Source organism: Mus pahari, chromosome 21 (assembly GCF_900095145.1).
Source record: "Mus pahari chromosome 21, PAHARI_EIJ_v1.1, whole genome shotgun sequence".
Lineage (NCBI taxonomy): Eukaryota > Metazoa > Chordata > Mammalia > Rodentia > Muridae > Mus > Mus pahari.
The window spans coordinates 4,602,419-4,616,278 of NC_034610.1; the positions used below are offsets into that span (position 1 = coordinate 4,602,419).

At 45.9% G+C, this 13,860-nt stretch overlaps 1 protein-coding gene across 3 annotated transcripts in view; it reads left to right on the plus strand.

Moving 5' to 3' along the window:
• Map3k4 (mitogen-activated protein kinase kinase kinase 4) overlaps positions 1–13,860 on the plus strand; it is an 89,465-nt gene that overhangs the window by 30,332 nt on the left and 45,273 nt on the right. For 2 of the 3 annotated variants that reach the window (XM_021221175.2, XM_021221176.2), the window contains exon 2: positions 7,300–7,490. In XM_021221175.2, coding sequence (XP_021076834.1) covers positions 7,300–7,490 — 191 coding nt within the window. Of the gene's footprint in view, positions 1–6,902; positions 6,983–7,299; positions 7,491–13,860 lie in introns of those variants that run through there. The other variant, XM_029532978.1, reaches the window with a different exon arrangement.

The following is a 13,860-nucleotide window of genomic DNA, read 5'->3' on the forward strand; positions in this document are numbered from 1 at the left end:
TAGTCTGCCATGTGTAGTCTGTCCTGTCTAGTCTGCCATGCGTAGTCTATCCTGTCTAGTCGGCCATGTGTAGTCTGTCCTGTCTAGTCTGCCATGTGTAGTCTGTCCTGTCTGGTCTGCCATGTGTAGTCTGTCCTGTCTAGTCTGCCATGTGTAGTCTGTCCTGTCTAGTCGGCCATGTGTAATCTGTCCTGTCTGGTCTGCCATGTGTAGTCTGTCCTGTCTGGTCAGTTCTTTGCAAAGTGTTTTGGGCTCAGGTTTAGTCTCATCTTTGCTCTGCATCATTCACTTCTGGTCTGTTCTCCTTGGCTTTTTCCTCTGTGTCATTGTCCATTTTTTGAACTTTGATAAGGTGGCAGAAATTGTGGATTTACTGTGCGTTAGACATTTTTACTCCTTTAAATAATGTTAGATGCTGTTCTGACGTGTAGTTAAGTTGCTGAGTTACCCGGATGGAGTATAAACTGATAACATTTCTGATCAGGGTGAGTACTGTCTCTACCAAGCTTAGTAAATTTTAAGAAAATACAGTGGTGTGGCTTCACCACATCGGAGTATGGCCTCCAGACTTCATGTTAATTTTGTGTTGTGAGCAGTGGCAGGCAGTTACTACTACCACAGAAGGTGTGCTCTGAAGACACTACGTTTTTCTATTCTCCCTATCATCCCCACTGTCTGGATTTGATGCATTATTAATGGATCAAAATGTTTATGCTCTAATTCTCTGGTCACGGCCACCTAGTGTGTGGGGTAAAGCTTTGTGGAGAAGCACTTGGTGACATTGTTGATGTAACAGCAGTAAAATGCAGTCTCTTCATGCTCAATGAATGTGCATCAGCGGGTCACTAAGTAGAAACAGCCCTGTGATGCTGTCACACAGGAGGAAGGGTTTGAGAGGTGTTGAGATGGCTTCTGGCCCTGGACCCTGCTGTGGAATGCTCTTGTAGTGTGCAGATGTGCACCTAGAGCTCACTGTCTCAGCACACGGTGAGTGAGGAGCACAGTGAAGCCCAAGTGAGGCCCACAGTCCTCACTTCCTGACACTCAGGATCACTGGCACATGAGCGCTAATCCTCATAGCGGCTCATCTTTACTTTATAAAGATACCAGAGTGAGGTTTTAAATAGTCCATCCAAGTCCCACATGGCTCTGTAGCAGCACAACCAGCTTTTGAATGTAAGTCTGTCCGTAGGTTCACAAATCCCACACTAGTAGTAATTCTAGAACTATTTAAAAATATTTTTGTTACTTCTTCAAGAGAACATACTCATTTTCTCCCCTATCTTCTACATCCACCTCCCCATTTTATTCCCAACCAACTTTGTAGAAAGTTTCTTAAAAGCCCAAGTACCACTAGTGCTGCCTGCCCACTTTTAGGTGTGGCACCATCTATTGGAGTATGTTAGACCTACCAGGGTCACATCTTTAAAGAAAGCTGATTTTTTCCTCTGCTACCAGATTTCAGTTACCAGTAGCTCCTCAGCTAGGGGTGGGACTTCATGTCCACCTCATCTATCCCTTCTGGGGTTTTCTCTGGTACAGGTCTTGTCACAGCTGCTGTGAATGTATATGTATGACTGTCCTGTTAGTGCAGAAAACACTGTTTTAGTCACCTAGCACATCTGGCTCTTCCTTTCTCTCTGCTCCCTCTTGCAGTAAGATCTTGAACCATGGGAAGAGGAAGGGTGTATACAGATGTCTCACTTAGGGCTGAGCACTCCACAGTCACTTACATTGTGCACCTTGGCCAGTTGTGGGTCTTAGAGTTAATCACAATCTCCCACAAAACCGATCCTCTTTGTAAGATGGGTCTAAGAAAAATTATTAGGTGTTGGTTTAATATGTCCTATTAGCAGAATAACCATAGTAGACTCTTCCCTCGGGCTTATGACATGTCTAGCCATGGATCAGTGACCTCAGTCACTGTACCAGGTATGTGTTCCACCTTGTGGAGCAGGCCTTAAATCCACCAGAAAGCGGTTGGTTGCTCCATGCCATTTGTATCACGGTTGCATCAGTGGGCATATCTTGCCAGGCTGGTCATTATCACAGGCCATACAGTTCCCGGCTGGATACGATGATTGCTTTTCTTCAGGATTGTATCTCCAGGACTGGGGGAACCGAGCCAGTAGGGATGGAGCTTCTAGGTCAGTTCCAGCTTGACACTGTCCGTGTTCTATGACTCAGGTGTGTGCTGACCTCAGCAATAGGGTCTTACCATCAAGTTTGGAAAGGTAACCAGGGGTAGTGCCGACCGCCTGTAATGTTGGGCAGGGGTTGGCCTGTGGAACCTCACTGGCCAGCAGCCCCAGTAGAAGAAACCCGTTTCTGACATTGAGTTTTTATTTGTTATCCTTGTGATTTCTAGTAGGGGCACTGGTCCCCCATACAGAGTGATTCCACTTAAGTCTTTTTTTATGTTGTAAATGTTTGTATTTTAGGAAGCTTCTGCTGTAATAGCTTCCATTTGACTGTTCCGAAGGTCTTTAGTGTTAATTATCCCTCCTAGTATCCCTCCTCCACCCTGCCCTCCCACTTCCTTCCCTTCCCCTTCCTCCTCACGTCACCCGGGTCCATCTCCCTTCTTTGACTGCATCCCCTCTGTGTGGTTGCTCACTGATTCCTGAGCTCTGTGGGCATTTCAGTTGACACACACATATTTAAATACTCAAAGCTGACCTTAACGAATGGGAGGAAACATGTTTTCTCTATGGATCTGGATCACGTCGCTCACTGATGTTTTTGTAGTTGGGGTTGAACCCAGAATCCCACGCATACTAGGCAGTCTCTGCACCATTAAGCCGTGCCATCCCAGGACCATTGCCATGGACACTGAAATGTGGCAAAGAAAGAAATCACCTTGGGATGTGTAGCCATGACCTTTAGTCAGTCAGACCAGCTAGTTTTCAGTGAATACAGAAGTGGACATAAAAGCTTCCAAGTTAATAATAAGTTATATGGCCGGACATGGTGGCGCACGCCTTTAATCCCAGCACTTGGGAGGCAGAGGCAGGCGGATTTCTGAGTTCGAGGCCAGCCTGGTCTACAAAGTGAGTTCCAGGACAGCCAGGGCTATTCAGAGAAACCCTGTCTTGAAAAACCATTAAAAAAAAAAAAAAAAGTTATACGACTTGTGTTACTTCGTGGGACTTAGGCGGTAAGTGTCGTTAGCCTAGTGAGGAGGTAGGTGCCTTAAAAACATAGCTAAATTAGGTTGTAGTTGAGGGCATTACTACGTGTACAGGTTTGGGAGTGTGTACGTTTTTTCATGAAAGACCTAGAGTGGTCTGGTAAAGGTACCATGGCTTTAAAATCAATTTTAATTTGCTGATGGAATTTGGTTTTTTATCTTTAAAAAAGTTTTTATTAATTATTCACAGTAGGCTTTATGAAATTTTCATACACATATATATTCTATTTGGGTCACAACAACATCCCTTTCCCTCTTTTTCCCACACTCTCTCTTTTACTTGTGTGTGTCTCCCAGTGGCTTTCATTAGGATTACTTATGGTGGCGTGGGCACCTTACCAATGGCTATACCACTGAAGAAAATAGCTCTTTCCGCTCTGTCAGCCATCAGTTGTACAAGGCCTGAGGGAATGAAGGGCCTTCATGAGCCCTCCCCCTTCTGTGACAGTGTGTGTATATGCACCAATGCAGCTGTCTCACGGTCAGTCACTTGACATAGTCTCATGAGTCAACTGAGAGGCTCGAATCTTGGACATAAGGCTCCTTCAGCTAACATGAGACAGGTCTCACTTGGTAGCCCAGGTTCGCCTTCTGCCTCAGCCTCCAGCATGTTAGTGTTACAGGGATGCACCATGACACCCATGGCTGCAGCTACTTCTCACTGGGCACTTATTGTGTGCTAAGTGCAGTGTCTATTACGTTAAACCTTCCCTTCGAGTGGTTATGGTTTATTTCCTTCCCAGTTAGATATAAAAATATCATGGAACATCGATTTGGTTAGTTTAACAAAAGCCTGTGCAAGGAACACAGACACCAAGGAGTGCTCACTAGCAAGAGCCCTGCTGTGCCTGTCACATCACAGAGCGCTCTGCTGTGCCTGTCCACGTCACAGACACTGTATTCCTCTCGTCATAGGCACTCTGCTCCTGCAGGAATGTGACTTGGGATCTTGTCTCTTAAAAACAGTGTGACATCTGCTACATGTGTGTAGTGTATATGCCCAGGGCTTAAGTGCTGATCAGTAGTAGCCTTTGCATGTCTTCAGTTTCCATCGACAATGATGAACCGGCCTCGAGCTGCACTATGCAAGGTCTTTACTGGAACGGTGGTTTACAGGGACCCTTCCTTCTCACCTTTCCATAATGATATATTTTGACTTTTAGCAATGTGGTGTTTGTTATTTTTTGTTGTTGTTAGTAGTAAAACTGGATACCAGCTTAGACTTTTTTTCTGTAGTGTGGGAGCCTACACTGAAGTATATCCCTCAGCCCAGTATTTTCTCTAAAATGCTTGCATAAGCATTTGGCCAGTGTTTTAAGTATGTTGTTTTTCTATGTCTGTGTTTCGGGCTTTGTTGTTAACGTGACTTCTTTTCTGATGTCTGGTGGCTGGTCTTAGTGTCTGTCTGTGTTTAGATTGTTGTTCATGTATGACGTTTCCTGCTCTGGCTAAATTTCCCCTCTCATGTCTTAGTTGAAAGTTTGTGTCGTAAAGTCATCTTCAGTTGATGATGAATGCTCATCTTAAGAAGCTGTTCTACTGTGAGAGAATGAGGGTTTCCTCTGGGTTCTGTTTAAACGCATTCCGTTTTCTCGTTTAACACGTAGATCTTCATACCTTCTGGGCTAGTTTCCATAGGACAGTGTTCAGTTCCATTTCTTTTCTCCCACGTGGTACCATTTGTTCCAGTTATGTGTATTCTTTAATCCACTGAATTTTCGCCGTAGCTGTGGTTACTGTTTTATCCCTTGCTTCTTGAGTTTCTTGGTTAGGCTGATGAGTCGTCGTTTCTTTTCCAATCCTCTCCGGTGAGTTTAGGTGAGTGTGCACTAAGCATGCCCTGCTCGATCAGCTCTGCAGTCTCTGTAGAGGCGCGCTGCACACCCATCCCCGCAGCCTTTTACTGCGGCATAGCATTTCCTCACAGGAAGGGCAGAAGTGACCCACAAGGCAGCCAGAGCAGCTGATAGATGGAAAGATAGATGGAAAACTGACAGGAACCCCACAGAAATGACAGAATAAAAGTTGTACATGCGGCAGTTGAGAGAACCACCTTCAGTGCAGGAAAGCCCAGAGTGGGCTTTTCCATACGACATTGTTGTGAATCTGGAGAAGGTCATGGTTCCGAGGGACGTGGCAAGTCCCGGGCGGGCGGGCGGGCGGGCGGGCGGGCAGGTGGGCAAGGTGTTCTGTGCTGGTGAGTGCTGTGTGGTAAGGCAGAGACATAGAGAACCTTCCCTGTTGCAACTATGCTGGCAGCCAGAGGCAGATGGACAACACCTCCACCCCTGGCCGCGTGGGCCCGGGAGGAGAGGACCTTTCCACAGCCTGGTGTTCCACTCCTTGGAGATAGTAAATGAAAAAGAAGGCATGTCACAAGTCACTGCAGGACAACACCCAAGCGGGCCACTCGCTCATAGAATTAAAAATTTAGTAAATAGCATTACTGGAAAATTGTGCAGTTTTTTTTTAATTTTTTTTTTTTATTTTATGTGTAGGGGTTGTCTCCGTGTATGTATGTGCTCCATGTGAGTGCCTGGTGCCCAGGGAGGTCAGAAGAAGGCAACAGGTCCCCTGGAACTAGAGCTAAGGATGGTTGAACACCACCATGTGGGTTCTCTGCCCAAATAAGCGCTCTTAACTGCTGAGCCATTCAATCTCTTTAGCCCACCAATCCCTTGGATTTGAGACAAGGTCTTTATGTGACACTCACGCTGGCCTTGAACCCAGAAATCTGTCCGTCTCTGCCTCCCAGAACTGGGATTCAGGATGTTACCCACCATGCCTGGCGAACCTGTATAATTCTGTAGCACTTCTGGGGCGTATATGTGCAGCTGCTGGCACTCGAGGGTGTTGGTGGAGACCAGAGTTAACCTGGTATCCTCCTTGTTGATTTTTATTGTAGACAGAGTCTCTCATTGAACCTGGGGCTCACCATTTCTGGTAGACTGCCTGGCCAGTAATTCCCCCACCCCTAAATCACCTGCTTCTTCCGTGCAGGGACTACAGGAGTATGCCACCATGCCAGACTTTTTACTCGGGTGCTGGGGCAATCGCTTTACCTACTGATCCGGCTCATCAACCCCAAATGTTATTTTTCAGAAAATAGGTTCTGTTTTGATCTTCTAGTTTAACGAAGATTTCACACATCTTGGATGCCCTCCCCCATTTTCTTGTGATTTTGGATTAGCATTGGTTTATACTGTGACATAAGTTATCAGAAAGAATCTGTACCATATACAGTTTTCAGGTTCTATCAAGCTTAGTTTATAAACTTCTCCTAATGAGATGGGCTGTGGTGATGTACATATGAGAAGGCTTAAGTAGTTGTTCCTCCCGGCTTTCGGTTTTAGAATTAGATTTGCTCTCACTTTATGGAACTGATGTTTATTGTGCGAGTTTTGCAGAAAAGGAACTTTATCAAAGTAGTGATATTGTTTGAGGATTGGCTGGCTGTAGAATGATAGGTAGTGTTTTCAGAGAACATGTTTCATAAGAATTACATCTTTCATGGAGGAGAAGTGTAAAGTTTTATTTTTAAGCTATATCTTTTTTCTTTGAGAATTCATACAACTTTTTTTGACATGTTAAAACATGTGTAACATGATTTGCTATCATAACCCTTTTTAGGTGACTCTTATGGTGGTAGGAGGATATGTGGTGTCTCTCTGGACGCCACACTGTGCCAGTGCCGTGCCTCCCCGTGTGGGCCATGGGCAATGCTGTCTGCTGCTGTTGAACCTGTGCCCTTCAGGAAGAGCTGGGCTAGGCCCTGCCAAAGCTGGTGCACAGGTCTGTTTTTAGCTCTGTCTGATTTGTAACTTCTAGTCTTTTGCTGTTTCCTCTTGTAATTTGTAGTTTTAAGTTTGAAACTCAGTTAGATTTGAAAGAGCTCCAGAGGCATCAGACACAACACACAGATTGTGCCCACACTGCACCTGACAGTTCACAGCTTGTGGCCACAAGCACTGCCACTACTCCCTTGAAAGAAAGAAGGATGACGATGCTGAGGAGACAGGCAGAGAAGTTTTGCAGCATTCCCAAAGAAAGCTATGAGTGTAGTTCCCGTGATACTAACCAGCTCTTTCTGCATCTGTTACCGTTCATAGGCAGGAGTGCATGTTGGGAGAGTCGGCTCGCAAAAGTATGGAATCCGATCCAGAGGACTTTTCTGATGAAACAAATACAGAGACTCTCTACGGCACCTCACCCCCAAGCACACCTCGACAGATGAAACGCCAGTCAGCCAAGCACCAGAGGAACAGTGCAGGGAGGCCAGCCAGCCGATCAAACTTGAAAGGTGAGCCTGTCACTTACAAGATCCACGGGAAAGGGCGTGGCCGGTGTGGGGCATCACCTTTATTTGGCAAGTCTTTGACAGCATTAGGGGCTCCTTTGTTTTCAGTTGTATCTCAGTGTTGGCGGTAGGGTTGTTATTTTGACTTAGCACCACAGGCTAGGCTAGCTGCTGGTAGAAGGGGCAGGCGATTATTCAGTGCGGGAGGCTTTGTCCTGAGTTGTGCTTTAAGTCTTTTGAGGCTATGGTAGAGGCTGCAAACCCAAGGTGGCTAGAAACTACATGGGTGACCCGCAGTTACCCTTTTTAATCTCTCGCCGAGGTTTTTTGAATTCTTTTCTCCAGCAGTGGTATATTGGGCATCTAGGAGGAGACAGCCAGGCTGAATTCTGCAACCAGCCAAGGCCTCTGTCTTCTGCCAGAGACTCAGTGTGTGAGGCTCTCGCATGCTAAACTGCTGCCAGATGGGACTTCATAGCTGAAACCCATGGAGGGAACCTAGGTGGAACCCCAAATCCAGGAGCCATGGAGGGAACCTAAATGGTATCCAGATTTGGGATCCATGGAGACAGCCAATCCTTTCCTTTCCTCTTTGTGTAGCATCTCAGAGCCCAGCCATGTCCTGTCCCCTGCGGCTGACAACATGGCTCTTCGTGCTTCTTCCTTCCTCCCAGCTCCTCCTAACTCTCTCTCCCAAGGTGTGTGAATGGAGCTACGCCAAGCTGCTGGCTCGTTTTGCCTCATTCGGCTTACCACTCCAAGAAATCTTGGGGTTTTAGAGTTTTCTGTTAAATTCAGGATGGACGGAAAAGGGAAATGGTCTTTTTTCCTTCTCAACTGCGCTGAGTTATTTTATTTCATAAGATTGTAGAGGTGGGAAGGACCTCAGTCATCTACATGTCTGCTCTTTTCAAGTGAAGCAGCTAATCCTCTTGGGCCTTTAGATTCACAGCTGTCTGATGCTGGTCCAGGAGCGTGGGGATCCTTAGTCATTCTCTTTCTTACTGCAGAGGATTACATATTGGCTGAGAAACTTAGAAACACAAACAGAAAAGCCACCGAGACGACAGAAAAACCGGGCTCCTTGAGCAGTTAGCTGTGCTGCTGTGTCTGTGCATGTACCTTACCCTGTGTTCGCTGTTGACAACTGTCTTCTGTGCTTAGTGTTTAGGAGCTGCTTATGTATGCCTCAGCGTGACTTATGCGCCCGGCTTGTGTGTGTGCAGTGTCGTCATCTGCAGTTTGTCCCTTCATAGTGACTGAGCTCTGGGTTTCTGCTTCACATGTGCTTGGGGGGGAGGTGTTGGAAAGCAGCTCCACTCCACATGTGCCAGCCTGTGAGTTGTTGTCAAAAATCTTGTTCAGACATGCCAAGAACAGATGTAGTGAGGGACCCATCTGGGCACGTGCGCTGTCCTGATACTGTGGCATGTGCATTGGGACAGTACAGTAGCCCTTGAGACCTACCTCATTTGCCCTCAGAACCTAGCTGTGTAGTGTGGTGCACAAGCATCCACCAGGTGCCAGCTTGCATGGTTTCCAGGCTGGCTGATGGACATTCTGGGTATGTGACCATTGGGTGCCATTCTTTATAAAATCATGTGGGTTTTTTGTTTGTTTGTTTGTTTTGTTTTGTTTTGTTATTACAGTGTATTGAGGGTTATATGATAACTGTCATTATTATTGCTTCAAACTAAAGGAAAAAAATTCCCCTTAATATTTCCTTTTTGTCTTAAATCTTAAGATAGAATCAGATTCTTACATTGTTTCTGTCTTCTTTCTAATTGGCAGCTTGTGCTTGCGTCTTTCCTCTCCCCACGTCTCCTCATGACTGCTACTGCAGTTGTTGCTGCTGTTGACTCTTCCATTCTCCCTGATTCATCTTTTCTTCTCACCCCTCCCCCCCCACCCTCCGTTCTGCCCTTGTTTCTCCTTCAGTCCTTCCATTGAGTCAGAGTTTGAGTGACTGCACAGGCATGTCCTATTTTAGAGGATGAATAAGACAGTCCCGTCTCCTGCAGGGCGTCTACGACTCAGGCAGCACACGAGTGTGGGCTGGTGTGGTCGGGCGCATGGAGGTCATCGGGGGTCCACACAGGACGGTTATTGAGAAGTCCTGGTGGAAGTCGTCTGGAACAAGTGACATTTGTGCTGTGACTTAGAGGCTGAGTCAGGGACACCACGATGTCAGACTGGCAGATGATTCATAACAATCTCTTGTCCCTCTGTATTTGGAAGAGCTCCTTAGAATTGATCAGACTGCTCAGATTTATTTTCAGAGCTTTCCAAGGAGCTGTGAACTGGCGCATTCCTTACTCCTGCCTTCCAGTGGGTCTGTGAGTCACACTGTTAACTTTAGGCTGCAGTCAGAGTTGGACTCAGCTTCTGGGCAGAGAAGTTGCTGATGAGATCTCCTTATTCTGCTTACCTACTGCCCTTTGTAAACCACCCTGGAACTCTGCATGACAGTGTGGCTACTCGGTGCTCACCATTCTGTCACTCACGTATGTAGGCAGAGTAGGAGGTCATCTGCCCATGGCATCTGGACCCTTAGCTGGAGCAGTTCCATTGGCTGGAAATGTGGCTTAGTTTGGCTAGGGCTCTGAGCCCTTAGCCCCTCTCCACATGGCATCTGCCATGTCTCACATGTCCAGGGGGGCTCCCTTGCTTTTATGTCTGGATTTGAGCTGAGGCTCAGCAGGCGCTGTTTTCTCTCCCTGTCATCATTTGCATGGCCTGGATGCATGCAGAGTGTCCTGGTCCCTGAGGAGCTGAGCCTCTCACATGGCACCCAGCTTCTGTCAGAGCAAGGCTTTTGAGAGACTCCTGTGTAAACTCTTGAGACTGCCGTGGGAGTCCTACAGCACCCTTTCTGTGTGCCTTCACTAGACAGTGCCTTCTCCACGCTCTATGGGAGGGACTGCACAGGGCACCAGTACCCAGAGGTTTGGTTCATTAGCTGCCTTAGGAGACCAGCCCTGCATACCTCCCTGTAATGCTCTGGGGGAATTGGCAAGCCATCCTGCTCTCTTTCCAGATTCTCTGGAATCTCTTCCTCATAAATGGCAGAAATGCGGAGGGGAGTGTAAAGCCCCAAGTCACTGAAGCAGAGTTCACATGAGACGCACCACCACTCGGACTGGTCCTCTGTCGTCTGCAGTGGGCGAAGCCCTTGCTATGGATGTGATTTCTGAAATGTTATCTCAGGCTCAGCTTGAGGCGACTTACTTATGCCATAGGTTTGCTTTTCAGGGATTCTAGGTTCAGATCATGTAGATCTATAGTGCTGTCTGGTACATATGTGGAATTAGAAGGTTGACTCTTACAGAAATTGTTTGGTGGACGTGCTGAGTTCTACAGTTTCCCACCAGTAACTAATCGTTGGGATGGTAAACTCAAATAGGAGACTATAGAGGTGAAACACTGCCCCCAAGATGAGCATTGCATCCTAGCGGGCTCTGTGCTATAGAGCTGCAGTATCACAGGGCTTGCAGACTTGCAGTATAGAGAAGACTGCTTGCTGTTGCTTCCGCTCAGTAGGCGAGACTGCCGTTTTGTGTCAGCCATTTGAGCTCATGCTTTTTTAGGATAACTGTAACCTTTCCTAATGGGCTTTCCCCCATATTTTCAAATAAGCACTCCGGCTGTGTCTTTTGTACACACGTGGAGTATTTTTGGAGGCCAGCTACTCAGTGGTGGACCTGCTGTATTGGAAGTGTGTGTATTTAAGTTGGTAGGTAGTGTCATGCTGTTCCTCAGGAGGACTATTCCCGCTTTTACTCTTAGCAGTATATACATGCCCTGCTTGCTTGTGTTGTCTGCATTATTAATGTTTTAAGTTTCTGCTAGCCTGCTTTAGCTGCTTAAATTTGCTTGTTTATAGTATAATAATAGAAGGGGAATTGACTATTGCACTTAAATACGTAAAGGCATGTGAAATTTATTAGAAAAAAAGAGGCTGACTATCAATACCAGTGTCGATGCAATGTGTATCTAAACAGACAAGTGTTTGCATACCAGCAGCTTGAAGCACAGCATTTAAGGAAATGCAGCTTTGAGCAAAAAGCGAGGAATAGACAAGAAGCCAACTCATCTATTTGTCCTTCATGTCATTGTTGTAGTGACTCTGAAGCCATAAAGAATGGGTGAACATTTCATTGCTAGTTGTGAACATCCGTAACTCCATCAGATTCTCAAATGCAGCGGTCACCCAGAAAAGGTTAAGAAGCACTGACCTGGGCTGGGGAGAAGGTCAGTGGTTAGGCAATGCTTGCTGCCCTTGCAGAAGACATGAGTTCAGTTCCCAGCACCCCCCTCAGACAGCCTCACCGCTGCAGGTCTCTGCAGTTCTGCAGGAGATTCCATATCCTCTCTGAACTCTTCAGGCTCCTGCACACATGTGGCCCACACAGGCATAACATATAAATAAAAGAATAATAAATCTTTTTAAAGGCTAAGTATCAACCCAGAATTTGTCACATGCCAACAAGATTCTCTTTTCAAAATGACTCACCTGAGATGTGTCACACTCCATGTGTGAAGGTGTCAGATAGCTAGCAAGCTCAAATTCATTGCAGCAGCTCCAGTATCTATTCCTCAAACAAAGCACTCCCAGCTTCAGCCATACATGTGAGTGTTTATAAAGTCCATAGCAAGGGTGTTTGTGTGATGTGAACTGTTGCTGCCTCATCTGGTTGAAATTCCTATTTAGCTTAAACTATAAAATTAATCCTTTCTCCCTTTTGTTATAAAGGAAACAGAAATTTGAGGATGAATTTTTAACAGTCAAAACAGTTTGACCATCCTTTTCTTAAACCAACCCTGAGAGGAAACATACATTTGGCTGATCACTGTTTGAACCTTATTAAAATCTTAACTGCTGGCCGGGTGTGGTGGCGCACACCTTTAATCCCAGCACTTGGGAAGCAGAGGCAGGAGGATTTCTGAGTTCAAGGCCAGCCTGGTCTACAGAGTGAGTTCCAGGACAGCCAGGGCTACACAGAGAAACTCTGTCTCGAAAAACAAACAAACAAAAAAACTTAACTGCTAAAGTATGGCCAAGATTTATCACTACCCAAAGTATGATCACTTATTTATTTATATATTTATCTGAGGCAAAGTCTCATTATGCAGCCCTGGCTGGATTGGAACTCACTAAGTAGACCAAGCTGGCCTTGAACTCACAGAACTCTGCCTACCTCAGCCTTCGCGATGCTAGAATTAAAGGCATGCATCACCACGTCAGCTCTGAAATACTCATTTTCAGAGCTCTTTCTGTGTTGGACTTCTTGTTGATTTCAGAGGATTTAGTATCAGCAGAAAACAGAGCAGAGAACCTGTTGATTAGCAGTGGGCTCTGGGCGGATTAAAAGGTTATCAGTGATGTCAGTTGGGAAAGACAATCTAGCAGGTACTTCAGTGGCTTCTGTCTCAAAGCCCTGGTATTCCCCAGGTCTCCTGTGTTTGAGAGGTTCCTCCTTTGGGGAGGCCTGTCTGGCACATCTTTTTACTCACACCATTGCAAGTACTTAAAACATTTGAAAGCACAGCTGTGTAGACTGAGCAACTAACCCCACCCAGCCCCACTCCACATCTGACCACATGTGGCTAGACTGAGGCTTAAGTCTGTTTTCTGTTTGAATCCCACTGTAATATGTGAGACACACACACACACACACACACACACACACACACACACACACACCAACTTGTCTCTTGTTTTGGGGAAAATGTAGTTGTCTTATCTTGCCCCTTTCCCTATTTGTTTTCTGTCACACTCTGTAAATCCAATTGTTAAACCACTGTTTGGTGTAAATGCACATTTCAAACAGTTGTGTAAAACACACACTTTTACTAAATGGTAAGCCCAGCTGGATTTGTATATATACAGTGTGACCTACAAGCATTTTAATTTTTAGGCCTGCTAAAAGGAGATTATGTCTATACAGAAAGGTAGGATCATGCCTCCAAGCCCATGGGACTTTTAATTGTCGGTAATTATCTACTAGAAATAGGTTCATCTTATGAACCATGTTTTGCCTCTTGGTAAATACAATATAGATCAGGACATAGTGTTTGCATTGTAGAAGATCATGAACAATTAAATATATACTTTTCAGATTGTAAATGACACATTCTGTGACTGCTGCCAACAATGCATGCCACATTAGTTACATAAAGTGTGTGGGTGGAGGGAGAGAGAGAGAGAGAGATAGACAGAGACAGACAGACAGACAGACAGACAGACAGACCACACATGCATGCCTTTGTGCAGGTCAGGACAGTGGTCAATCAAAGTTGAGCATCCTGAGTCCCTTCCCACCTTTCTTTGTGAGGCACAGAGCCTGGAGTACACAGACTTAGCCCTGGAGAC